At 39.5% G+C, this 27,826-nt stretch overlaps 2 protein-coding genes across 3 annotated transcripts; one reads left to right on the top strand and one right to left on the bottom strand.

The window, feature by feature from the left end:
• Position 1: 1 nt before the first annotated feature.
• LOC116292380 (U3 small nucleolar RNA-associated protein 25 homolog) lies at positions 2-10,564 on the top strand. 2 transcript variants are annotated; one of them, XM_089024175.1, is made up of 21 exons: positions 2-153; positions 1,259-1,310; positions 1,415-1,453; positions 1,851-2,081; positions 2,433-2,637; positions 2,937-3,037; positions 3,459-3,557; positions 3,780-3,837; positions 3,943-3,992; positions 4,116-4,201; positions 4,490-4,558; positions 4,758-4,872; positions 5,284-5,522; positions 5,778-5,874; positions 6,473-6,558; positions 6,653-6,737; positions 7,258-7,332; positions 7,612-7,683; positions 7,857-7,981; positions 8,932-9,030; positions 9,143-10,564. In XM_089024175.1, the coding sequence occupies exons 1-21, from the start codon at positions 2-4 to the stop codon at positions 9,408-9,410; spliced, it is 2,403 nt and encodes an 800-aa protein (XP_088880301.1). In that variant the 3' UTR covers positions 9,411-10,564. The 2 variants fall into 2 exon arrangements, with proteins under 2 accessions (XP_088880301.1, XP_088880300.1); XM_089024174.1 differs by having other exon boundaries at positions 3,940-3,992.
• Positions 9,508-27,826, bottom strand: LOC116292378 (sacsin). Its single transcript, XM_089024172.1, is given in 8 exon segments — positions 9,508-11,114; positions 11,220-18,591; positions 18,886-19,130; positions 19,133-24,304; positions 24,680-24,944; positions 25,865-25,953; positions 27,416-27,464; positions 27,766-27,826. Coding segments are annotated over 6 exon segments (13,155 nt in total). The 5' UTR covers positions 27,435-27,464; positions 27,766-27,826; the 3' UTR covers positions 9,508-11,114; positions 11,220-11,226.

Below are 27,826 nucleotides of genomic sequence, written 5' to 3'. Positions count from 1 at the left end.
AATGGCGAAGCACATGAAAACGAAGAAAAAGAAAACGAAGAAAAAAACTAAATCTAAAGTCGCTAAACTCACTGCAATCAATGCGAAGGTACTGTCCAAGGCACAGAAGAGACATATCAAGGATTTTGGTGAGCTTCACCCTCTGGATGCGAGGTAATGGAGATTATTATTGGAATGCGATAAAAGCACGTGGGAATTTCGTGTGTTTTGATGTCGTTTCAGAAATATTTATGTCATTGGCTTTTGAGAGAGGGCGATCTTTAAGTCTTGGATTCATATATTATGTAAGATAAAAGAATAATTAACAGCCGTCTCTCGCATTCTTGATCACTGGCCGAATCGCTTCTCCATCAACCACTAATCTTAACATCGTTAATATCATGAGCAGAAACAGCAGTAGCAGTAGCGGCAACATAGCCATTGCAGGAGCAAATCCATGGGTGTTGAAATAGGTGACTAGTCCCCCCCCCCCCCCCCCCCCTTTGACTCAAATTTCTCAGTATATCTTTAGTAACAGCCACCCCCTAGCTATCCCTTGAATTTCTGGTAAAACCTTGGTAATAGTCACCCCCCCTTCTAAAATTCCTTGATTCACACCTGCATTGATATCTGCAATCCCATTACTACCAAACTCCAATCTCTTCTTAATCATTGTCATCATTACCATCATCATGATATATATAAATACTATCATAGTACTATCGCCATTAAACATCTGCCTCATCACCATACCATTGTCATCATCGCCATCATCAGTAGCAAGAGTATTACCATCAACCCCTCCTACGAATACTGTCATCATCAATCTTATCATCATCATTTACAGCAGCAGTATAGCTATCAGTATCACCACTACAACGACCCACCAATTATCATCATCATCATCCTATCACAGCATGACTGTTATTAAACATCATATTAATCACTACCATCATCACCACTGCCGTGCATCACCAGTAATAATTATAGTACCATCAATCACAAATCAGCATCCTCATCATCTAGTATAGAACGTTTTCATGTGTCGTCACTGCAGCCATGTTGGTGTACCAAAACAATACATTTTCTATCCTCCAAGAACTCTATTTTTAGGCAAAAACCTGTGCAGAAAGTTTCTATTATTTGTAATACCAATGTGGCTGTCTTCTCACTTGAGTGAAAATGCTCTATATAACATCTTTTATTATTAAAAGAAACAGTAGGCTTTTTATTTGGGCTTCCTGTGGAATCTTCTAATCTTCCCTTTTTGTGCCTTAAGTGATTTCTATGAAAATGGCAGCATGAAAGTGAAGAAGGTATCATTTATGGAGGTACAGTAAATATTTCCATATTATTTTATCACAAAAGGTGTTCATTTCCAAGGTCATCTTTCTTTAAAATACTAAATGATACAGTAATATTTTCACTTCTTCAGAACAATCCATCTCAGTCAGACAACTCAAAGACCTTCCAAGTAAGAATGTGTTCTATCTAATATTTTTTTGTATATATACTTCTGAAATAAAATTCCTCCTACTCCTAGCCTTCAACCAGTCTCCCCCTGCCCAAAATAGAGTTGGCAATCAGTTCCATTTACTGAGTTTTTAAATGAATCTAATAAACCTCATTAACTAGACCAAAAAATTACCTGGAATTCAGACTAAGTCATTCCCTAGTGAATAAGATGTATTTTTCATTTCAAGATAGATTCTTTGTGTCAATATTTCATGTGTCTTCTTGTGAGTAACTGTCAAACAAAGAAATGATACTCTAAAGTAGATAACGAATGAGACATGAAGTCTGAAATGGGAAAACATTACATGCCGAAACTATAGAGAGGACTATCTCATCTAATGGTGTGTTTTTTTTAGGAGAAAGAGTATGTTGACTCAGAGGAAGAAGAGGAAGTTGACCCATATCAAAAGTTAGTTGGCTCTCTTGGTTCAAATGTCAGGCAAAAATATTTACAGATGATAAAAAATGATGAAGAAATGGATGATGATAGTGATAATACTGATGACGTTGAAGACTACGATGACGATGATGTTGAGGACATTGAATCAGATATGGAAGTTTATGACAAGATTACTGAAGAATCAACTGTAAGTTTGCGGACACTGCAATGATTAAATTAATCTAATATAAATACTGCAATTTTAAATTAATCTAATATAAATAAAAACATGATATTTGAAGAGAGCATGCCGAAATAATTAAATATGGAAAATTATTGGAGACCGAGGTAGGTATTTTACAAGTAATCAAATGTATCTGATGGGCAAGCTGTTGCCCACCAGTATACTTTTTCTTGTAGAAAAAAAGCCAAATTCAATCACCTGTAAATTTGCCATATTATTCAAATCCAAAAACTTTCAGTATCAAAAGTTGTCAGTATTTCTGCATGCAGTAAATAACTGAAACATAAGGAACAAATGTAAACATTTTCATCACAGGAAGCCAATGAAAGTGAAAAAGAGGAAGGGAAAAGTGAAAGGAAGAAGACTGAAATGGAAAACCAAGAAGTTGAAAGTGACACAAGACAAGGAGATGATGATGATTACAGTGATGATGATGATGATAATGTTGAAGATTACAGACAAGAAAACTGTGATGATGAAAGTGATAATGAAGATGTGAATGACAACATAATAGAGCAAGGTACAGTGTACTTAAAAAAATAACAATTTAAAGACAACTGTTTTGCCAAGAATCATATTCATGTCATGATCAGGGGCAGAGTAAGCCAGCACACACTGGAGATCCATGCAGTGATTGCTCAAAAGTTATTAAATGCTGGCTACTTTTTTTTGTCTATAAAATACATTCTGTTCCTTGTATCGGGTCACAGCCAGCTACTTCAGATTCTGACCATTTATTCCAAAACATCCTAAAGCCCTGCAGATCTATTAATTTTGACATCATTTTGCTTGACTGTCTTTTTTGTCATTTCTCCACAGACGAACAAGATCCATTTACTGTCCATTTTGAACAAGACTTGGATGATGATTTTGAAACAAAAATTCTAGATCCAAAAGCATTTGAGCAAAAGACAAACATAGTAAGACATTCTTGATTAAAATGGTATTTCGCACCCTTATCCAAATTATAGCAAATGTCACACAGTTGACACATGGTCTTGACAGACCTAGACAACATAAAAAAAAAACAAAAAAAGTTCTTCAGGCAGAAATTGAACCCAAGGCATCCTGTTTGTCCATTCAGGTGCTATAACCACTCTAACATCAACCAGGCAGTCTGGGGTTTGATTTCTGCCTAGGAACTCAGTTTTTTTCCTAAGAAGACTGGTTTGAAGAAAAACAGATTACATCTTAAACTAATTATTGTTGGTGCATCAGAAAGAGATAATGGGTCTATAACAGGCAATCAGAAACACAAGGATCATGAATGTTTAGCTTACCTGAGACTGCAATAATTGGTTCAAACAAAAGACATCATATTATTGTTCTTGTCTTTTCCAGGTATCATCTCTGGGGACAGTCACAACGTTTGTCCCAACCTTCAAGGTCCCTATGGTATATGGTTCATCCAATAAAACTCAAACTAGTGCCTTATTCAAGGTATGTTAAGATGTGTTGTTTGAGAGCATTGACTGAGCCTTAGCCAATAGTTGGCAGTTGATTGTTGTTTGGTTATAAAGTTAACACAAATTCAACCTTATTTATAAGGGATAGAGAGCATCTGTGGCAGGTACATTGGGACAGTTCCACAGAATACCCAAAACCTTCTACATTAATAATGATGGAATGTTGTTTGTTTTTGTTTTTTTCTATTCTTCAAAGGTCAAAAACAGACTGCGCAACTCTTGGAGATTGTCAAACAAATCTGCAGAACCTAATGGTAAGTATCTCATTAAACAAAGTTTAATATTTATTTCCTGAATTTCTTGTCGTTTTTCTCTAGGCCTCTTGATAATGACAGTCATTTATTTTTCATTTCTAGAAGAATTTACCCCACTACAAAAGAAATTATTTCCATACATCAATTCATACCAGGTAATATTGCAACACTCTTTTCACACCATTGGTTGTTTCAGGGTATCGATAAAATTTGAAGGTTTGAAGAAATTAGATTATCAAGTAATTTTGATAAGTTCAAGATTATTTTTCTCACTGCAGGATGTTCTTTACTCAAACCGGTCCTTTGATAATGGCGAAGATATCTCCAAACTTTACTGTCTACATGCTGTCAATCACATCCTAAAGTAAGTTACTTCAATTTTAATTGATGTATCAACTTTTGCAATCAGCTCAAACAGGCTAATACTATTAAAGGCTCTTGCCTCAATATCTTTACCTTAGACATAATATTTTTCTTTTTCACACCACATGTCATTTCCTTGAGTATTATTTCTTTGCACATAAGAAGACACATGAATATGGATGCAACATCGTACCAAAATCTTATTCTCAAAAGAATGAAACCTGACAAGTGACCCAAGCTAAAGAGCTCTATTAAATAAGTACGTATTTTTCTTTTGTTTCTCTTACAGAACTCGTTCTAGGGTGCTTAAAAACAATGCAAAAATTGTCCTGGCCCAAAAGGAAAACAAGGAGGTTGAGTAAGTCATTTTAAAGTCTATTCTATCACCTGCATAATTATTTTCAAATTTTTAAATAAACTGTTCTCTGTTTTGGAGAGTCCCAAACGTCAGTATACTGTAGTTATAAACATTTTAACATGATGTTTCCTTCTTATTTATCTGTCTTAGAGAGTTTGAATGAAGGTTAATTTTTAAAATGTATTCATTTTGTTTGCAGTGATCTTCGTGATCAGGGACTAACAAGACCAAAAGTACTCATCCTCGTTCCATTCAGAAATTCCGCACTCAAGATTGTCAATATTATTATAGATTTATTACTACCTAATGGAGAGGTAAGTAAGATGGTTTTGGTGTATGGTTGTGGGAATCAAGAGTGGCAAAGAACGTAACAGTAGTGCACTCTCCTCTCATCTCTGGGCTCTCAGCTTCAGTTACTGGGCTCAGCATCACATGTGAGCAGCATCACATACTTAATTCCAATTTGATCTGAAAGTTAGCTGTACCCTGACTTAGATCAGCCCAGAGGTCGTTTCAGGGTTTGATCTGTCAGTTAGCCATGCCCTGACTTAGATCAGTTTAGAGGTTTCAGGGTTCCTCTGCAAGTTAGCCACTCCCCTGACTTCGATCAATCCACAGAATTGTTTAAGGGTATTGATTAAAGTTTAAATCAAGCCTTATCTTTCACCATTGATGACTTACTATTGTTGTCGACGTTTACCTGTTAAGTTTCCCTTTATCTCCAGGGCCAAGTAATGAGTAAAAAGAGGTTTCAAGAAGAGTATTCCGATTCTGGTGCCTCAGACACAAAAAGAAGCTTCCGACCAGTTGATTTTGAGAAAATGTTTGAGGGAAATATTGACGATTGTTTTCGCATCGGGCTTTCTATAATGAGGAAAGCTGTTAAACTGTACAGTCATTTTTACTCTTCTGATATCTTAATCGCATCGCCACTGGGTCTAAGAACTATCCTTGGTTCTGATGGGTAAGGTTTGTGTTTTATTTTTCTTTTCTTCGCATTCCTCCCCTTTCCCTTCTTTTCTTTTTCTCCTCTCCTTATCTTCTCTCGCCTTGTATTATTTTCTCTTTTTATCTCGTCTCTTTCTCCTCTTCTCCTCTCGTCTCCCCTCGTCTCGTCTTGTCTTCCTCTCCATCATTGTCAAAGTCACCTATTCCTGCAATTCTACCGAAAATGTTCAGAGAATATGTAGAAAACTAATACTGGATTCTACTTTCTTAGTGAAAAGTTTGGGGATTGCGACTTCTTATCGTCCATTGAAGTTCTCATTCTCGACCAAGCAGACGTCTACCTTATGCAAAACTGGGAACACATTCAGGTAAAACTAGTTTAACGAGGATACATTCCAATGTAAAGCCCTTTACTGGTCATTTATAACGCTGTGTTCCTCGTTAACAGATTCAATTACTCAGCATTAGCCTTATTACAGTGTCTAAATATTCACAAATAACAACGATAGAGTAAAGAGTGCACAATTTCAGCAATACAACACTAAAAATCCAGAGACCATCACTGGAACGGATTAATATTCCACAGAAGGCATATCAAGCTTTACTCTATATGTTAGTGTCGAAGTTGGAGTAGAGAAATCTCACTCCATATATGATATGTTCAATTCCATATTTGGATTGTTCGGAAAAGCGGCAAACAAAAAGGTCTTCGTTTTATAACTAATTCGAACATGAAAATTTTTGAAGAAGAAAAGAAAAGAAAAAAAGACAAGTCAAAAAAAAACTTTGGAAAATCGAGGAAGGATACGGGGACGATACTAACTCGTGGATCTGCCTCGCAGACAACAGACACAGGGAAATACGACACTCAATGTTTGATATGGGCTAACCCTGAACAACAGAAAATTCAAAACTTGGGTACTGTACGAATGATGTTACTTATCATTAATCATTATTCTCTTATAGCATATCTTTGATAATCTACATAAACAACCAAAAAAGGCACATGACGTTGATTTCTCTCGTGTTCGAAACTGGTGTCTAAATGGCTGGTCTGTATAAAGCTTTTGTACGCCTTTGTTTTTTAGCTAAATGATTTTGAGTTGCTTATTATTTCTTTATTTCGCCGTTCCCATTCTCTTTCAGGTCAAAGTATTATCGTCAGACGCTATTCTTCGGCAGCTTCTTTTTCCCAGAGCTGAATTCTCTGTTGAACAAGCAATGTCATAATATCCTTTACAATTACTGTAGGCTACATTTGTGAATCAGTCACAATGTTGTAAAACACAACTCATTCAGTAACAGTGCAGATTATTTCATGACTACCAAAAAAGCTTCCCTTGTGAACCAACCACGTTACAAACGATGATAAAATGGCAAAATCATATTTCATCAAATCGTGATGACAACTAATGGCTGTTCCAAGCCAGCCAATCAAAAGGCACAAAAACGTAACGTATCATTTTATCCAATCAGAACACAGTTGTCCGTGATATTCCCGTCCACGCTGGGTTTTTTTTGTTTTGTTTTTTTTGTTTTTTTGTTTTGTTTGTTTGTTTGTTTGTTTGTTTGTTTTTTTCACGTTTTGTTTGTCCGTGTTCGTTACGGCTTCCGTCCGTCTTGCTTCCTTGTCTGTCTGTCTGTTTGTTTGTTTGTTTTTAAACATAGATTTACTAATAAGACACGAAAGTCTTTTATAACAGATTTCTATAATTGTTCTTGTTCCAAAGCCTTAACTCTCATGCTTACATTTTGCCGGGAAAACAAAAATCCAACTGACTGAACTCCCAGGAACCATTTGCCAAGTAGTGACACAAGTTCCCCAGGTATACATACATGTACATCTTACAGATTCTTCTAGAAAAGAGGGCTTTTAAATAGCTTTCACTTATCCAATGAAAAGCCGAGAAAATACGCCTCAACCAATCACAATGCTCGACTTTTTAAGCAATTTAAGAGTCACAGCACAGAACATTGTCTCACACTGAAACTATTTGCCTGAATCTTGCTGATTTTACAGATGTCTTTTTTTTAGATTCTTAGACTTTTAGCCTAGTTATTTTTCCTATGAACTATGATAACCAGAAATTTCGTATTTTTTCCAGGTTTTTTATCGTATCGAGTGTTCTTCACACGCCGAGTCCCAAGAGAAAACATTTAATTTTTTCGTCGAAAAGGTAAGTAAAGTTCTTCAAATTCCTCGTAACTTTTCGCCGCCATTCCGGTATTCAAAGCTTGCGTTCCTAGTTGATAAAAGAATTAAACAAAAACGTTGCAAAAACTACAATAGGCAAGAGTAAAATATCATGTTTCAATACTATTTATCTGATTTTTATATTTCGTTTTGTAGATATTGCCAGAGTTTCGGGGTCATCTCATGGGACACACGGCCATTTTTGTACCTTCCTACTTTGACTTCGTTCGACTCCGGAATTTCTTCCGGCAAGAAGAAATATCTTTCACTCATATTTCAGAGTAAGTCTACAAGATAGGAGATATTTCAGTTCTATTCATGTATTATGTCCTCTTCAAGAGAATATTAATATTCTCTTGGTCCTTTTACATCCCATGGTACTTTGCAAAGTTTTTTTCAAAGGGTACAAAGTGACGTCACTAAGACTCAAACTATCAGAGCTGTGGTTACGTAGGCAGCACGTTAACCAAGCCACACTTCCTCCTTAAAATAAATGTGCAAGGGCGGATCCAGCCTAAATTTTAGGGGGGGGGGCTTATTAAGTTTAGGGGGGAGGGGCTAATTGGGTTTCTTCCGTCAACACAACGAAAAACAATAAAAAAAGCATCTAATCCTTCAGTTTTGTTGTTTTTTTATGCCGAAGGGGGGCTTCAGCCCCCCTTTGCCCCCCCCCCCCCCCCCCTCCCTTCCCGATCCGCCCTCGATGTGAGGTCACTGAGAATCGAACAGCAGGCAGCACGTTAACCAACCAAGCCACACGCTCCTTAAGACAACTGTGTAAGGTTACACTTGCTCTTTAAATCAAGTGTGTGAGGTCACTGAGGATCAAACTATGGACCTCTTGCTTAGCAAGCAGCACACTTACCAACCAAGCTACACTTGCTCCTTAAAACAAGTGTGTGGGGTCACTGAGGATCAAACTATGGACCACTTGCTTAGCAGGCAGCACACTAACCAACCAAGCCACACTTGCTCTTTAAAACAAGTGTGTGAGGTCACTGAGGATCAAACTATGGACCTCTTGCTTAGCAAGCAGCACACTAACCAACCAAGCCACACGCTCCTTAAAACAAGTGTGTGAGGTCACCGAGGATCAAATCGACTATAGACCTGTTGCTTAGCAGCTGATCTTAGCGCACTGACAAACCAAGCCAACTTTGCATACCGTAACTACCGGTAACATGGTCCCAGTTCAGTGGTTCTTTATCAAACTATTGTCCAATTTTAACAGATATTCCAAGAGGTCCGACATAACACGGGCCAGAAACTGGTTCTTGGAAGGATCAAAAGCTTTCATGCTTTACACTGAGCGGTTCTACTTCTTTTACAGGTAAGTTGATCAAGTGCCATCTCTCATCCCCTCCCCTTTGCGGCTCGAAAATAGTCCTAGTAGGGAGGGGTGTGAAAGTCAATACTCACCTCAGGTTTTTATTTTATTTAAGATATCGGATCAAGGGAATACGTAATATCATATTCTACGGTCTTCCTCGTTATTCTCACTTCTACCCTGAAATTCTGAACTTTCTGGATACTGGAAACACAGGGAGCCAATCAGCTGCGATCACGACACCAGTCACGTGCACAGCGTTGTATACCAAGTATGACAGCCATCGATTGGCTGAAACGGTGGGCAGTCGGCGATGCTGTCACATGATTTCTTCACACAAAAAGGTGCATATGTTCGTGACAGGAGAAAAATCCACATTATAGAGGGAGGTGACAGTGCCATTGACTTCCAGAAAGAACAATTAATCAAAATAATAATAAGCTACACTCTCAGACAGAGCAATGACCCGGCTATGAGAAAAACAATTTGAAAATTTTTATCAGAACATAAAAGTTATTTTCCACACAGGACTTTTGGAGGCATTTTTAACGGGGACTAAAATTACGTTTCTCACTAGCTTATCATTAACTCCAGAACCCTCAATTGCCTTGGCTTTAGAAGCCAGATTTCCCATTACAAATTGATTGTAGAGTAAGCTAAACAGTTAAAAAGCAATTCTCTCTAAGGGCTCGTTCTAATTTGCTTCAAGACCTTTTAGCTAGGGCGTACCATTTCAGACCGTTTCATTCGGCCATATAGCGTATCTTTTCGTTTAACGTTGTGCATGAGAAGACACATGAATATATATGCAACTCAAACAAAGAATCTCATTCTAGAGGGAATGACCTGTGGTCTGAAATGAAAAACAGTACCTCCAAGCCAAAAGGGTTTATTATATAGCACTTTATATACCATTTTATATACCACTTTATTATATACCATAACATGACCTAAAACTGAAATCGCGTCACAAAACTAACCCTATATAACGTGCATTATACTATTAAGAAACCGTCCACATAACGCATACTTTTCGATGCGTTCTGGCCTTGCCTTCACACTTAAAAGATCGAAAAACATACCTTTGGAAACGCTCTCAAGAGTGGAGACATTTGAGAACGGAAGCCTATCGTATAAAACCTGGTTCACACTACTTGCATCGGAATCGGAAGCAACAAACGCAAACTCAGTAGTGTAATGCTCGTTAACAGTCAGCTTGTCTTTAAACACCCAGGTGATAAATGCGATACTAAGTCGGCGTATGTTGCTTCCGATTCCGACGCTTGTGTGACGTTATTCCCACTGGCACTTCTGTTTTTTCGCATGCGATGAAGATATTGCATCATTTGCGATCATATCTGCGTTTCTATCAGTGTGAACGCTATCACTGATCCTATCAGTGTAAACGCTATGAAAACGCAAGTGTGGACGGGAAGCTTTCGATGACTTTTCGGTTAGACGAAAACTAAATAAACCTGTACACTGAACTTAAAAACTACGTATTTTCTTACTATGAAATAAAACAAATTTGACAGTTTTTTTCTCGCTCGTTCAGGATCCGAAATTACTCAAGCGCTTGTAACTCGCGTTTCGTCACTTGCTTTGTGCTGTATTAATAAACAGTACAAAAGACTGCTCTACCTCCCTAAATATATGTCTAAAAACTCTTCGTTACTTTACTAAAACTTTGGGAACTTTTTTTTCAATTAATGGCTCTTGGCAAGAGAATATGAACTAGTTTATTTTCTCTTGCTCTTGGCTTTTCCAATCGTCTCAGTGGACGAGTTTCTAACCGTGACTTGCAGCATGCAGGCACTAGCTACTGCATGCACTTTGACGGTTTCATTTGCCACTGAAATGGCTTTCCCACTTTTTTACTAAAGAATGTGCAAGCTTTTAAACTAACCACTAAAGTAACAACTTCGAAATCACGTTTAAAATTTTGCATGTTTTCCCACTACTGCCTCATCCATCCACTTTTTAAACCGGAAAACAAAGCAGTTGTTTTTATTTATCGACACTAGTCTTTGCCTCAGATATGCATCCACTTATCTTCTTTCACTAGTTAGGTGATTTCTTCACTCGTCCTAAGAGAAAAATGTGGGATTTTATTTTATTTTTATAATATAATGTTTTAGAAAAATTGTCTTTTCATTCTTGTTTTTCGTATCTCATATAATAAATCTAATTACCTTTAACTTAGAGGTGAAGAATGCCTATAAATTCCTCCAGCGTTTTCAACACACTTTTAGCTACATCATACGCCTCTTGTGCTTGTTGAAAGGTATAGACTTCCTTCGGTGGCTTAGCTGGGTGATGCTTGTGTGGATAACGTGTAGCATCGTGATAGCTCCAAACTTTCCCAGCCAAATGAACGACATCCGGTGCTCTTGGAAGTCGTTTCAAATTATACGCCAGGCTTGTCAAGTCATGGCTGTCCAGCTGAGAATCAGAGATTCCACTCACAGAATACAAAGCCGCCTTTAAAGCTTTTTCTACGACTTGATTGCACTGGAAGCAGATCAGCCAGTAGAAACCACCTGGTGTTTTTGCGCTGAAAAGGTGTTTCACGCTTTCTAAGTCACTGCGACTCTGGATTATCCAGAATCTTGCCAATTCTGCGTCTGGCGAATGATAACTGCTACTTCCTTGTCCGAATGGCGTCGAGCTTCCAGAAGGACTATAATAAGACTGACTAAACCCTCTAAACCCTCCTCCCGACGAGAAGTTCCTCGTAAATCCAGGATTACTTCGTCGATAGTTGTCATAACTTGCACGTTGACGTCTTGCTCGTTGGTCCCATTTCCTGAAAGACGACTCCCATTCTTCAGCATCATAACCTGCTTGGCTGGCATTACGAGACTTTCCTTCCGAAAGACGCTGGAACTCATTTTGTATATACTTCATTACCTCAGTGGCCAGTTCTTCCATATCGGGATTTTTGTCTGGATGCCATCGTAAATACAGTCGCTTTACAGCCTTTTTTCGCTGCTCGTTTAGAAGTTTCATGATATCTGCCAGAGCCTTATCCACCTCCTTTACGGCCTTCTCCCACGTACATGGTAAATCTGGGCGACTGTCGTTCGTCGTCGCATTTGTTCCTGTTGACTGCTCTTCACCATCATAAGGAACAACAGTTTGAGAATCCGACATTTCAAAGTCTGTCGTATTATCGTTTGCATCACTCAATTCCTCTGGACGTTTGAGTTTGTACAAGTCAAGGGCATCTACTTCAATTTTCTCTCCAGTACCAATGTCTATCAGATACTTTCGAAGAAACGAGTTGTGGGTCTTTCGTCTTCCAGTGGAAGGATCTCTCTTTGGTTTCTTCGTTCTCCCCCCAAGATTCGGTGCTGAGGTTTCGCGAACTATCCTCGCGTAACAGTACTCTCCTTGTTCCTTTTCAGAGTTGTCCTCCTTCTCATATCCAACTATTTCTTCTGGACGAAATAAGATGTCTTCGAATTGAACCAGAAGGTAATGCATCTCCTCAGGTATCAGGGAACCTAGGAATGACGTTTCTGGGGCACTGTTGGTTAATTCCTCCTTGTCTGGTTCGATGCCGCGAAAATCTAATGTAGATTGGATTGCTGTTGGATGACGTATTATTCCATATAGGATTATGAATTCAAGATGTGTAACATGTTCTTGATTGAGTGCATTGCCGATGTGCTTATTTACAGCTAAAGACAATTCATAGCTAACATCATAAATATTCCTTGCACCATGTTGGATGAAAATGCATGTCTTTGCTCCATCCTGTTTTGCGAAATACGACTTTGAAACCTTACTTCCTCCTGCTTCTTCATCTTTCTCATTTTTCAGGACAGTTTCCAAATTCTCAAAACACACGAAAATAAAGATCGTTCTTAGGCTTTCGACCTTTGTGCGTAAATCATCGTCCACTTTCATTGAACGATTTTGGGATTTCAAGATCCTGATTATCCCATCAATAAGGTAGTGGGAATCTAGCAATGACCTTAGTCGGTTTGCACTGGAGCATTTCCCACTTTCATCCATTTTGCACTTTCTATCAAAGCAATCTGCGTGTAGCTCTTCAATTAGAATGTTTGTCAACGGCGTCACCTGTAAACGCGGAGGAAGGTACCCAAGGAGATCCTCAGCACGATCGTTAACCAATCCACAATCCATAAGGTCGTATATTAAATCGTACGTGGACTCAGCTTTGTCTATTCTTAATAGCAGCTGAGGGCTCGCGTAGTACAGAAGGTTGGAAGGTTTCAGATGTTTCTTTTCGGTAGGAAGGTAAAGGGTTTCAATTCCCTGTAGAGAATCCAAACACTTCGTGGTTTTTGCACGCTCATCTTCTTTGTGTAACCTCTTCAAAGTTCTGAACAAACCTCTCACAGCATTCTCCACATGCCTCAATTCCTCAGGATGTACTTCGTCTCCTTTGCTATCTTTCCAGAGAGTTTGAAGGATGTACGCATACTGTGTAGGGCACGGCTTCTCGGAAGCTCCAAGATGCTTGAATAGTATCTCAAATTGGCCAAATCCCCTCGGTACCTTGTACAAATACGGTGGTTGTTCTTCATACGTTGCCATTTCAAAGGCGAGCTGCTCACATCGAATAAATACTCTTCCATCTTCCACCAAAACTAGAGGCAGACCATGGAAAAGTTGGTGAACGTTCGAATCATACAGCGAGTCTTGAAGAAAGGAGTACGTTTTCGACATTATTTGCAATAGGAGTTTCCTGACAGATTCTTTCAAATCCATGTCCTTGCTATCAAATCTACTGCAAAGCCTTTGCACATGATTCTTAACTTGTTGCAAAGCTGGCTTTTCGAGAATCCCTAGACTTCTTCGAGTAGGCATCTCACTTGGCAAAGCCCAGTCAGGCAGGAGTGCCGCGCTTCCCCAAACGAGTACTTCATGTTTTCGAGGCAGGGCATTTCTGAAGGAAATGAAAGGTGCAAATGCCTTCTGCTCAAAAAGATATTGCTTAACAAGAGAGTTAAACTTTTCGTCGGCTTTGTGAGCAACAACAAACTTAATGGTAGAGACTTTAGCAAGAAAGTTGGCCTCGTGAAAATTTTCTTCCTGAAGAAGATATCGAGTGAGAACTTGCGATTTCTCCAAGAGATCCTTTGTCTCATTCTGCTCTGCTTTTTTCTCAATTTCTCTAGCAAACGCTAAAAATTGGTCTTTGGTGAACGTTGTCTGCAAGCCAATCCGACAAAGAAATTCAACCCACTCGATTTTACAGAACGGTTTTCCCGGAAACTTGTTTTTTGAGAGCATGGCCTTAAACACTGGGTTTCTAGGGTCGTAGTAATAAGATGCCGTGTGCAAGTCTCCTGAATCTACATGTGGGATGAACTTTAGATTTCTAAGAGCTGATTCCAGTCTTGCAACTTCATTTTCATTAACCGTGTAAAGGAGCTTGTCTCTTATGTACGAAAGATGTTCAAGGCGAGTAGATTCCTGAAGAAGGCTGAACTTAGGGAAGATGAAATCGATGTAGCAGGAGACGTGTGACTTTAACTCCACACCAAGCATTTCGTGAAGAACGTCGAGAGATTGACAAGGCTCAAGAAAAATATTTCTTGTTCCTTCCATCCATAACTCCGATTCCTCTAGTGGTATCCCGCGAGATACTTTGCAAACAGATGAAGCGCCTTCCAGTTTAATCAACCGACCATCAATCGTCTCGTAAAACGGCAGTTTACGAAGCACTGGCACGTTTCTAGCGTTAGACTGTAACGTATGGGGATCTTCTTTAAGGAAATGCAGCAGAAGGTTTGCGGTTTTAGCATCGATTCTTCCAGATATGTCATGTTCTCTTTCCATTAAGCTGTCCAGAACAGTAATGACGTCATTTACTGAATTCGGATAGGCCAGGTATGTTTTAACTACGTCTGAAACACTTGCTCCCTTTGAATTCAACAGTTCAATGTCCACGTTGGGGCACCGGAGCTCCCTCAATGCTTTAACAATGTTTCTTTGGTTGTTGGACCATGAGTATGATTCAGTAAGATCTAGAACAGTTTTAGACATTGAAACAGGTAGAAGATGTCCTGATGTGGTTGGAATCACAGGCCAAGGTCTTAAGGGCTCAAGAAAACGATCCGATGGATTTGCTTTGTGTTTCTTTGAGATGAAAAACCACAAACTGATCAGCCATTTCCTAATTTCCCGGTCTTTTCCCTCTGGTTTCCAGGAAACAGGAATACGTGTCTGAGACCAAACTTCGTGTTCTTTGAAGATGGAAGGGAAAAACGTCACTAGATTAGACAAGTTTAGTGGCAATGCAACTGGAAGTCTTTCAAGAAAAAGCTCTTCACATACAGGTCGTAAGACTGTCACAACGTCTTTTGCAGCAAATTTATCATGATCTTCAGATGACTGAACCAGATATGAAAACTTGCTTACGTAAACTGGATGCTTTTCGCTGAAGACTCTTAGAATCCCATCTTGTGTAAGTAAAAGAGGAACGCCGTCCAGATTCTTGACAAAGGTTGGTGACTTCATGCAATATTCTATTAGAGAGATAACGTCTGCAGCTGATTCCATACCAGAATCTCCTATCGGACAAGGAAGCTGTTCCAAAAGTGGTGCATGAACAGAAAGAAACTTTAAAACCGATTCAGGGGCTACCTCTTTAACTTGGGTGTTTGCTTTCTTGAAATTCTCGTACATCTTATATTGCAGGGACACCAGATTGAATCCAATGTTTCGCAAAATACTGGAAAGCTCCCGGTTACAACCTAAGTTAGGGAAAAAACTTTCTGAAGAAGAAAGCCAGCTACAAATGTGTTTGAATCCTTTCTCGGTTTTTACCTTTTGGAGTAAAGGTAAAACATTCTTGTCACCGTGAGTTATCTTGTTTAGGACAGCGACGACCAACCCCTTCCACTGGGATTCACATATATCTTGCGATGGAAATAGCCCTTCATACCATCCCAAGCCATAACTTGCTTCATATGAGTGACTGAAGTATGACTGCTCTTCGTGTTTAAGATATAGAATATGTCCGCGAGCTTCAACTAGAAGGCTTGTGTACGCATCAGCTAACACTTCCGTCTTCAGGAACTGGTTCCATGTGCTTCGGAAGCCGCTTTTGTCTTCGTCTTGCCAAAGATGACGTCTCCCCGAGTCGAGAGTAAAATGGCCATTTACATGTAATGGAAGTCCAGTAATAACAGGTAGTGGAAGAAAACAAAATGCTTTTCTCCTTTCAGGGTAAGTTGAAATATTCCCATTTCCTATTTCCCGTTTCAATTCTGTTTTGGACGTTACCTTTGCCGCAACACCTGCTCGTGGAAGGAGACCATGATGTTTTCCGTCAGGGATGTCAACTTTCCTTCCCTGGGTGCAAACACCTATTGTTTGCTGAACAAGCCACGTTTCCTCAGAGGATTTGTCTTTGAGCGTGATTGGATAAAATATTCCAAATCTTTCTATCTCACTCGTTGGAAGATGTTTTGACTTCTTTATATAGGAAACTAGAGAACTGCGCTTGTTTTCATCTTCTTCTTCAAGGTCTGCTGAAACCTCATGCATAAGTTTCAATCCGCCATCTTCTATTTTTGAAATGGAAATTTTCTTAACATAATTCAGAAACAGTAGAGTTTCTTTTGCCTCCGTCATAAAGTTTTCCAAAAGGTACTTGATCTTCGAAAGGGCCTCTTTTTGAGAGATGTCAGATTTACTGGCCATGTCTTCGTTTCGGAGTGGAAAACGGAACATTGTTGATCCCTTTAAGTCAAACATATCTCCAAGGTATCCTGGGAATACATCTCGATAATTTTCTTGAAAATTGCTAGTTTTTTCAAATGGACCAATAAGTCTTCCAGGATTATCTTTTGTGGCTCCAGGAGCATATCGAGCGTGGGGATCCAAGATACAGAGAGTGTTTCCATTCGTTATAAAAGAAGGGCAGTCAGTCAGATGGTAAACAGCGTTGAAGCCAATTCCATACTGTCCTGTCTTTTCTGGACTATCAGCTTTGCTTCCTATGCCAAGCCTCTGAATTCCCTCAAGGTCCTTTTCAGAAAAAGGACGGTTATTGAACACACACAAGGCAGGTCCTTGCAACTCCTTCCAAGAATCTTTGAATAATCGCTCTTTACCGTGATGACGAGGGTCGTAAACAAAATGGATTTCTGTTGCCTTTGCATCATCAGCATTTTGGAGAAGCTCTTTAAGAATTCCAAAGTCGCAAGGATACGACTTCAGAATATTTGCTAGACGATCTGTGAGTAGCTCCTTCTGACCAAATGGCTGCCCAATGGATCTCGATATGTCCTCCAGGTGTTTGGTTCTGATATCTCGTGCCCCTAGTGCATGAGCGAGATTTATGGAAATATCCTTATGAACATACTTGACATCCTGGTCCATTAGAATCCATGGGGCATCGTTGATAACGAGGTCTTGGGTCGAGTGCAGGATTCTATCTTGATCTGGCATTGGTGTGCATCCAACATCCTCCTCCGGTATTTTATCTAGCAACTTATTTAACTCGTCTAATAATTCTTTCGCCACTTTGAACTCAGCATCGTTAAGTCTCTGGTTTATCTTTTCTGTGCTCATTTCTTTCAAGGCCAAGAGAAAATCCTGTACTTGGAATGTTCTCTTAACTCCCATTTCTTCAAGAAGATCACGGTAAAGAAGGGCAAGAGAAGTAGGGACACGATAAAGATAGGGCGCTCCATAACCATTCCATACAAATGCAACTTGGTTGCTCTTGACAAAACGACTCTCCACAAAAAGCCACGATACGTCTTGCAAAGTACATTTCATCAACTCCATGTCGTCCTCGTTACTGATATGGCTTTTCAGAAACGCGTAAATATTGTAGCAAATCTCACTAGTCACACCTTGCAAAGATATGCAATTTTCCGTTTTTTGGAAGAACTCGCATACTATTTGCAATTGGGTTAGTGCTTCTTTTACTATCGGTTGGTGGTCTGATATCTGAAAAAGCTTCCGCACTTCTGATTTTAGGTTTCCACATCCAGTTTCTTCAGACTCGTCCAAAATTGGCTTCAATGAACCAATAATGTTACTGAATTCTTTGCCAAACAGTTTGTCAGATGACAGCATTGCTTTACGTCCATTTCTTTCTCCTTCCCACAGAAAAAAATTTGACTTTGGCTTTGGCATTACTGGAAAAATTGGCAAAGAAGTCAAACACTGAATTGTGTCTTCATCTGCCGAGGGCATATCATCTATGTACTTGTTTAGGTACTTGATTAGACAGGAAACCCTTTTGAGGCCATTGTCGTACTTGAAGCTCTGAACCGACTGTGCCCTATCACATATTTGATCCCAGTTCAATTTCTTTACCATGCCGAGTTTTTCAAGCATCAGAAGACGTTTGGTCTCAAGAAAACAATCTCCCACGGGCATTTTGTTGTCACACGGTGAATACAGAGATGCTGCAGCACCATATGGACGTATAAGATCTCTTGGCCGGGCAAGTACTTGCTTATCTGCTGAACAGGGAATGCAAGCGTTGGTTCTTAATAACTCTTGGAATAGCTTTTTCTTGGATTCATCGCTGCCTGCCAAACATTCATCAATAACATAGCAGACCACCTAAAAGTATAGATAGATATAAACATCAGAATTTACGATTATGATCGTCAGGTGATGGAATTCGAACCAAAACATATATCTGGCCATGATATGCCATACGACTTCTTTGTGGCTCTAATAACCATGCTAAAACCGGTTCGTCTCATTTAGACTCTAAAAAAAGAGGTACGAGGTTATGTTTACGCTAGGTTTAAACTTCAACCTCTCTAAAAACTGGCGTCAATATCATCAATAATAAAAACTATTTCAAAAAAACAATAAAAAATAGTGAGTTACAAGAACCATCACACATACCCTGTCACGTAGTCCACCTGCTATGAAGTTGATGTTTGGAAAAAACACCTTTTCCAGAAACTTTTTCTCTGACATCGTCTGGCTTTCAATCTGTTCTCCACATTCCGCCATACTGAAACCTTTCCGAGCAAAGAGTGGAAGATCCACAATCTTGTATTGCAATTCTCGTAGAATTTGAAGACTTGCAGGAATCCTCTGCATATCAGTGTCAGGGAAAACACAATCGTCGACTGAATACCAATTTCTCCCGCTTTTAGTAAAGCTAATGATGAACTTGTAATCAATTTGTAAACTCCAACAATAAGTGAGTTCCAGGTGTGTGACTGGAGACGATATGGATTCGGCCATAAAGAACAAAAGTTGTACTCTTGAAGAATACCTTCTTGGGCCATTTGTTTTGTTTCTTTTAAGAGCTCTAGGTAAGCATGTGCAATTCCATCCTTCATAAGTGCTTTGTTCCAGCGAGCTTCTAGGGGCTGAAAATATTGGCTTTCTTCTGCTGTCTGTTCCCAGATTCCTCTTCGATTAGACGTCACAGCGAAGTATCCGTTCACGTGAACCGGTAGACCGGTTGGAATGGAAAGTGGAAGAAAGCAAAATGCTTCACCATTGGTATCTTTGATTTTCCAGTTACCTATTGATCCACTGAGATTTACAGCAACTCCAGCGCAGGAAAGAAGTCCTTTTTTCCTTCCTTCTTCACTCGTGGCCATGTCATGGGACTCCGCATCCCCCATCCGATCACATTGAAGCCAGTATTCTGTTCTTGCTTTCTGCTCGTCTTCTGTTGTTGTGTGCGTTATTGAAATAATCTTCGTATGCTGAGGAGGAAGACTTTCACCCCAGTACATGGAATCTTCTCTTTTAGACCATGTTGCACAGTCTTGTAGAAACGTCGTCTTGTCTAAACCTCCGGAATCAGATAAGATCTTCCTCTCTACTTTTGTTATGAAATGCATGTCAGATGGCTTATTTGCACGATAATCTAACTCCCATACGCTTACGTGTTGTACATTCTGGGTATTCAAAAGAAGACTCGAGGCACTTCTCTTAAAGGATTCAAGTAACGCTTTTACATCGCCTTCGTTGTACCGCTTGTCGCATATTTCACTTGGCCCGCGACGAAAAGGAAAACGAAAGAGTGTGCCATCAAAGTTGAAAGGCATATCTCCGTTGACATCACAGTCAAAGACGCCCTGGTAGGGCTGAAACTGGTCTGGATAGCAAAGAAGGGTTTGCCTCTTTGCTGCCAAATCCAGTTTGATTCCAGGATGCGAGGGGTTTGTTATGAAATGGCCAAGATGTTTGGTATCTGGGTCAAAAAATACTGCATAGTTGGAGCTTACGAAACTTGGAGTATCGGTAAAGTGATACACCGAGTTAAAACCCAACCCAAATCGGCCAATTTTATCCAAGTCTTCTTTCTTGGTAGCTCCAGCGAGCTTGTTGATGTTTGTAAAGTCTTCTTTGGTGAAAACGGCGTTGTTATAGGCTAACAAAGCTGGACCTTGACTTTCCTTCATTCCTTCTGCCAGCAACCTTTTTACCGGGTGTTGTCTCCAATCCACCAGAAACTTCACTTCAGTTGCACCAGCATCGTCTGCATTCTGTATGAGTTCCTTGAAGACACCAGCTCCTTCCTTATACTCGTCTAAAATATTCTTTAACCGCCGAGTTATAGGTTCGTACGGACCAGCTTGTTCAAAGCCCAGTGTTTCAGGTGCAGTCACGCACCGACTCATTGGAGGAACTCCTAGATGGGAGGCTGTAGTGTTGGAAATGCTCTCATCTATCAGGCTTAGGTCAGACAGCTCCGGAAGCATCTGGAGTTCAAAGAAGTTCCCGCGTAACCACTCAGCATCACAAAAAGTGCACTCCGTTAATGGAACAAGTTTTAAAATGCCTGGACCTTTCATCACTGGAACATAGACTTTATCACGCAATTCATGGTTCAGTGGGCCATCACGAACGATCCAGTGAAGGATATCTAGGGCCAGTTGTTTATCTTTGGTTATGACGTCTCTGTCTAACATAGCATTGTCGTGCTTGGCTTGGATTTCAAGGAGAACGTCTAAGAGATCATCTTCAGTGAAGCAGTCCTTTACTCCGAACGTTGAAAAAAAGCCACGTAGTTCTTTTTCTTGCATCTCTTTAGGAATAATGCAAAGATAAGGTTCAAGGTCAAAGTTCGTTTGTCTTTTGAATGCGATTTTGCTCGGTGATGACAATCCTTGACCATTCCATATCCACGCAAAATCAGCATCACAAAGATAATCATAGTAGTCTGAAATGTCATTCTCCGCCAAGGCTTCGTAGATTGACTTGAGCATTCTCCAAAACTGTTCACGCTCAATTCCTTGTAGAGACTTAACATCAATCTTATTACAAGCAATGTAAAGCTGTTCCAACACTTTGGAACCATCTGGACGCTTGTCCCATCCAAAAACACGCTTTATTGAACTGGTAGGCTCGCTTTGTAAGACTGACATGACAGATCCAACAACGACACCATACTGCGACGCTACGGCCTCTTCTGGTCTTAACAGTTCATTTCCAACTGATTTCCATGGCATACATTTGGGGTACAACGGAGGTGGTTTCATTGCACAAGGGACCCATGCAACGCCACGAAGAAAATCCTGGAGCATTTGGCATGTACGCCCAACGCTTACTTTTTTTGTCAGCAAAGAAGGGTATTTCCCTAGAAACTCCAAAAGTGCCAACGCCTTTTTGCGTCTCTGATCGTTGTTAAAGCTTTGAAGATTTCTTGCGAGAGCCACCACGTCACCATGGTCCAGTGTTTCCTTTAGTCCCAGGTAATTTCGCAGGGGCACCAGAATATCATCCTTGGCGAATTCCCCAACTGGAAATTTTGATTCCTCCCCTTCAAACAGACGTTTGTTGAGCTCGTTTCTTGGATCGAAAAGATCTTGAGGCCTTGCTAAACCTCCCTTACCAGCGTCTATAAAGTTCAAACTTGATAAATGCGTGCAAAAGTTAGGTTCCTCATATCTGAACACATCAATTCTTCGAAGCGCCCAACACATCAAAGATGTTACCTGCTGTGTTGTGTAACACGAAAAGTGTGGGAAAATTTCTCTGGTAAGAAACTGTCCCATCGTCATCTCAGGAATGTTTAAGAATTTCAGTAACTGGTTGCTTGCGCTGTCTTCCACAGTTAAAATACAACTTGCATTCATTATCTTTAAGGGAATTTGGCTTGCAAATCCACGCGGAGCGGTGGCAATTTTATTCTGAGCATCGATGAATGAAGTTTGATCTATCGCTTCAAAGATTGGCAATGATTTCAGGAACTGCGTTTCATCATTTGACAAGTTTGATCTCAGTGAACTGAGAAGTACTCGTAAGTTTCGCTTTTCTTGGGCATTTGAAGCTGTCACGGCAGCTATGCTCCTTTGAATGCCAACATTTCGAAGGACTTTAAGAACTCCTTCCGGTGAAGCGTCAGCGACGTACATCGAGAAACAAGCATGTTGCATCATGTAGTGAGGTACTTCAGGAAGAACCACAACACCGGCTTTCTTTAGAAGATTAACGACTTCTTGAGGTAGCGATATACCAGTTTCGTAGCTTTTTTGTCTGATGGTCTTTGTGTTTCTTCTTAACATCGCAAGAGCTGTGTGCTGGCCTGAGGGGCACTTGATAAGCGGAAAACCCTCCAGCTGGGTCAAATCGTAAGTAAAGGTTCTATTCAGCCACTTCCAGAACTGAACGAGCCATGATTCTGATGGGTGGCCTCCTCGTGATGGATTCCACACTACTGGATCTGATAAGAACATATTCTTAGGAAGGACGTGCCTCAGAAGACTGATAACATTTCGTGGATTTAAGAGGACTAGTTGAAAACATGATTGATGAAGTTTACTAGCATCAACTGCCATTCTGCTTAAACAACTAATGTTTGGATCAAGAAAGTTTGACTCTATCCCCGGCAAAAGCGTCATTCTGTTGTCTTGGGTCTCGACGTAAACCACATTATTAGTACCACATCGTTTTCCTGCTTTAAAAGTGGTGAAACGTCCATCGGCTAATGGCAACAAGGTAATTCCTTCAAAATCAGTAAAATTGTTGTCTGTGACAATGTATTCAAGCATGGCGATTCTTTCCGTACGACTCATTTTCTCCATGTCCCACGATCCCTTTCGATTCTGTTTCAGGAGAGAACGCAAGTATGTAGGTGTAACAACACGAGTGCCTGACGCATTCATTCGTACGTACTCGTCTACATGTAACGGCAAGGACACTACCGGTTCGTTAGCAAGATGCAGAACCTTCTTGACCACTGCTTTGGTATTAGCCGGAAGGGTTACGAGACGAAGCCTTTCCAATACTGTCTGCTGCAGAGTCAACCATTGACCTCCAGAAGACCTTGTCCAGAAGACTCTCTCATTCAGCAAAAGGTTGTATAGGTTATTGATGATGTCTTTCCAGTGTTTATTCACATATTGCTTGTCAGGCCAACACTGGTAGAAAATGTTTATCATATCAGGAGAATCAGGTAGACAGGTTGTCATGGATTGAAGTAAGCTAGCATAAGCTTGGCACCCGACGTACTTCATGAGGTCAACATTCCATTCAGCCATGTCATCGTTCTGACATTCTGGCCCAGGCCATTTGAGACCACGACGGTTGTCAGTAAGCCCAAAGTAGCCATGGATATGGACTGGGTACCCTGTTTTGGCATCTGCGTCGGGAGGGAGCGGCAGAAAGCAAAATATTCTCCCGCCATTACTCCCAATGCTGCTTCCTCCAGCGACAGAAATTGGCGCAGCAAAACCAACCCAAGGAAGCAAATGCAAATTTTGGGCCCTTTCTCGCATTTTTGCTTGCTTGTCGCCTATGCGATTATGGGTTATCCATCTGTCTTGTCTCGTCCCGGTAGCCGTGTCAAAAAACTCGATCACCATTTCAAGATCAAGCTGTAACACTCTTTGGCGTCCACTTTCCCAGTCAGGAACTTGACGCAGCAAATTTTGCCTTCGTTCTCGAACTCCTTTGCGACAACAATCGTGAAGTCGAACCCTAAAAACAAGCTTTTCTCTTTGATTCTCGTCTGTTTCGTAAAGATTTATTTCCTCAATGTTCTTCAGGAAGAGAAGAATTAACGACGCCTCTTCTTTTAACGACTCAAATAGATATCGCACTTTTTCTGTAGTATAAGGCTTCTGTGATAGCTTAGAGGCTTCAGTCCTCAATGGAAAGCGGAAAAGGGTGCCGTTCACGTGCTGTGAGGATATTTTGCAACCAAGGATATCTTCAAACGGGGAAAACTGATCTTCATATTGTTCTATAAGTGGCTCTTGTAGATCGAATTGTTGGCCTGTTTCTTTCTTTCCAAAGTATACTTCATGTGGGTCCAAGAAAGCTAAAAGGTCTCCGCTCACAACGCTTGGTAAATCTAAAAATAAATATATAAAGTCGGCACGCTCTATTTCAACATAGATTTGAAATATTAGCAAAAACGGCCAAAATTTATTTTTTAGGCTGGTTTCGACCAGGTTTTTGCAGTTCTATGGAAATAAAAAAATTCTAGAATCTTAGAATCTTTTTCAACTTATTATCAACTTTCTTTACATTTCTCGCTTGCTTTGTTTTTGCTCGAGAGCCCTTTATAGTGTAGGCGTAATTATTCTACCATTGTAGACCACGTGTCATTCCGCTAAGAAAAAGAATCTTCTCTAGCTTTTTTTGTTTTTTTAGCTACAAGCACTTCGTAAAGCATCCTTCACGAATTTTAATTCACCACGATTGCATATGCTCTCGCATGGCTTACCTGTCACGTGATAGATGGAGTTGAACCCTATGCCAAAACGCCCGACCTTCAAAGGTTCCTCTTTCTTGTTGCTATCCATGAGGCTCTGTAGTCCGTCCCAGTCTTCCTCTTTGAACAGAGCGTTGTTGAATGAGTAGAGTGCGGGGCCCTGGAACTTAGCAAGTTCTTCATTGTAAAGGGAGGATTTTCCGTAAGGATTGGCACGAGAGTCCAAGAGGAATGAGATACTCGTCGCGGATGCATCGTCTGCATTCTGGATTATCTCCTGTGAAGAAATTGTTGAGAACTTTTAGCGATCTCTTTTATCATTCATCGTAATTTGATTCACCCATTCTTATTCCATCAGTCATCTCATTTCACACAATAATATCCATCCCATCCCATTCGACATTCCAAACCATTTATTCTCTATTATCCTATCCCATTTCATTCGTCAACCCATCCCATATCTTCATCCCATTCAACCTTCTCATTTGAGTCATTGCTTCACTTTATCCGTTTTTTCAATCCATTTATCTATCCCATGCAAAAATCCATTCCATTAACTAATCCATATTGAATATGGATAAATCCATGCCATTTTGTTTTAGCTTCTGGGGAAAATATTCATCTATAGACCTTCTATGATACAACAGGGCCTAAAATAATTGTCAAAAGCTGTTGTGGTGTCCCTGCCCTCACGGGAAAAAGCAAAATAAAATAAAATAAAGACACAAATAAAGCATTACAATTAATGTAGCCCTAGAAATGGTATGAAAATAGGTGGGGGGGGGGGGGGCAGTTTAAAAGAAAACAATAGGGACCTTAAGCTGCAGGACGGCAACGACGACTACCACGGCAAGCATACAATAGCACTAATTGTGCTATTCAATAGACACTCGTTGGAATGTACGAAATACTATGCATCATTGCCGCCTTATGCTGAAAGTAAGACGTGGAATGTCCTATTTTTACGTACTAAAGAGAACGGCTACGCCAAAAGCTTATCTTTGCTGATTTTCGTTTTAAGTGAAGGAATCCCAAAGACATCATTTTACTCTAAAACGGGGATGCTTATTGAGTAAAATACTAGGTAAACATGAAATAATAATTCAATGGAAGGTTGGAGCGCCTCAATTTCGACGACGTTGTCGCCCGCGTTGCCGTCCTGCAGCTTAAGGTCCCTAATATAGGTCTAGTACGCACCTTGAGTATTTGTCCTCCATCAGGGTACCTCTCCAATATACTCTTTATAACACTAGTCAGTGGAGGCACTCGCTGCCCATAAGACCTGCCTTTAATTTAAAGCAGTTAAGAGTTTATTTAAGATAACATTTGTCTATTAAAGGCAAGAGGAATGACATGGTCCTGAACAGGGCTTCCATCTACATTTCCCAACCTGAAGCAATTTCCCAACAGACCATTTCACAGATCCCGCGGCTCAACCTCAGCCTCGTCAGCGTGTAATATATTCTTTAGAAATTGCCTACAACCTGTGAAATTTTTAAGTGTTCCAATTGTTCGTTGATGTGTAAATTCCTTACATTACTGCGGACTGTAGTCAAATTCTAAAGAATAATTACACGTTGACGAGGCTGAGGTTGAGTAACGGATCCGTGAAATGGCCTATTGTAGGGTTGAATTTGAAATACTTTACAGGATCAGACATATTAAAGGTTTTCTCTATTTTGCTTAAATAAAAAACTATTTGTGATCCTATCTATTGTGCAATTGATTGCATACAGAATGAAAAGAAAACTCTCTTCTCCCTCTTGATGTTGTAAGGTTTACCAGAGTTTGTTTTTTTTTTATATCCCCCTTTTTTAAATATATTCTATGACATTATGCTGGGAAAGTGATCTTTCCTATTGCAATCTTGTGATTTTATTTCCATTGCCTGGAAGATCAAATACCAATTTTTTCAAAACAGAAGCATTTAACAAAACTACTCCCTGCTTAGGCAAGGCAAGTAAATGGTTATCTGTAAAACGTGACACTGCCGATTTCCTTAATATTTCATATAAAATATCGTCATTTCTTACCACTATTTTTACACTATATATCAATGAATTGGAAAATCTTTAAGCGACGTATATTAGTATCTGTATATATTGCAATTTTTACCCTCTCTCGCCTTCTGCTATGTAAAGATTCTAAAAGGTCAATCACAACCTGCCACTACGCGTTAGGTGGAACTTAATCACCATGATCAGATCTGATATCAAGCCAAGCAAGATCATAAAAAGAACAACTGACTATTTCGCAACTTCATCCCATAAATGCCCAAAAGACAAATTTGGTCCATGCAATGGAACCTAATGAAATTACTTTTTCAAAAATGCCATGATAAATTCCATGATATACATATTTGCTTTACATATTAAATATTCAGATAGTTGTACGATCGACTGATATGAATGTCTCGTAAGCTTTGCTGTTTCGAATAATTTAATTTTTGGATGATTTGCATATTGATAAGTACCTTTAGACTTTAAATTGAAATAATAAATATATAATTTTAGTATAAAAACGAACACGAACAGGTTACAACGCTTCGACATAGAAAAGCTGGAAAAATATTTAATTTTTTTTTTTTTTTTACTCGATAAAGATATTGTTCGAGATTGTTTTCTTAAATAAACATTTGACTATCATACTGAAATTTTATCGTGAAAATTCACCTAAGTTGGTCGATATTATATCATTGTTCTGCAAACATTTTATATAATCTAAATGATTCTAATAATTATTGATTACCTTCAACGCGCTTGCTCATTACAGTGATTCTCGGCGGTGGCCTTTACATCTGTAAACAAATTTTTACCAAAAAATATAGTTTAATACAGCGTTATAGTTTACTTTTTTAGCTGCTAAATGATTAATAAAGATTCGGCAGTTATACCTAGTGTGTTAAAATCAAGGAAACATTATAATGCAAGTGTAAAGCACGAGTTCAAAATACATTTTTTAAAGCTGTTTACTCAGATGTTGCGACAACATTATTATGAAATTTTTCGATATTTGTGACTGATAAGATGTGAAAATAGAACTATAAAGCTGAAGTTAATGAATTTTGGATATTAAAAGCTTATCAGAAAGATTCCTACCTTCGTTATTTCATTCAGCACACCACGAACAAATCCGCTTTTATCAACATGTGCCTTCAGC

This window comes from Actinia tenebrosa, unplaced genomic scaffold (genome assembly GCF_029948245.1).
Source record: "Actinia tenebrosa isolate PJP-AT-01 unplaced genomic scaffold, QUT_ActTen_1.0 PGA_scaffold8__29_contigs__length_14323225, whole genome shotgun sequence".
NCBI classification, from domain to species: domain Eukaryota; kingdom Metazoa; phylum Cnidaria; class Anthozoa; order Actiniaria; family Actiniidae; genus Actinia; species Actinia tenebrosa.
This window is presented reverse-complemented; position numbering and strand designations above follow the sequence as displayed.

Excerpts from the sequence above, each read along its gene's own strand:
- LOC116292380 (XM_089024174.1), top strand. The coding sequence starts at position 2 with ATGGCGAAGCACATGAAAACGAAGAAAAAGAAAACGAAGAAAAAAACT. Across the intron at positions 1,454-1,850 it reads ACAACTCAAAGACCTTCCAA|GAGAAAGAGTATGTTGACTC; the intron begins GTAAGAATGTGT and ends TGTTTTTTTTAG. Across the intron at positions 9,031-9,142 it reads CGGTTCTACTTCTTTTACAG|ATATCGGATCAAGGGAATAC; the intron begins GTAAGTTGATCA and ends ATTTTATTTAAG.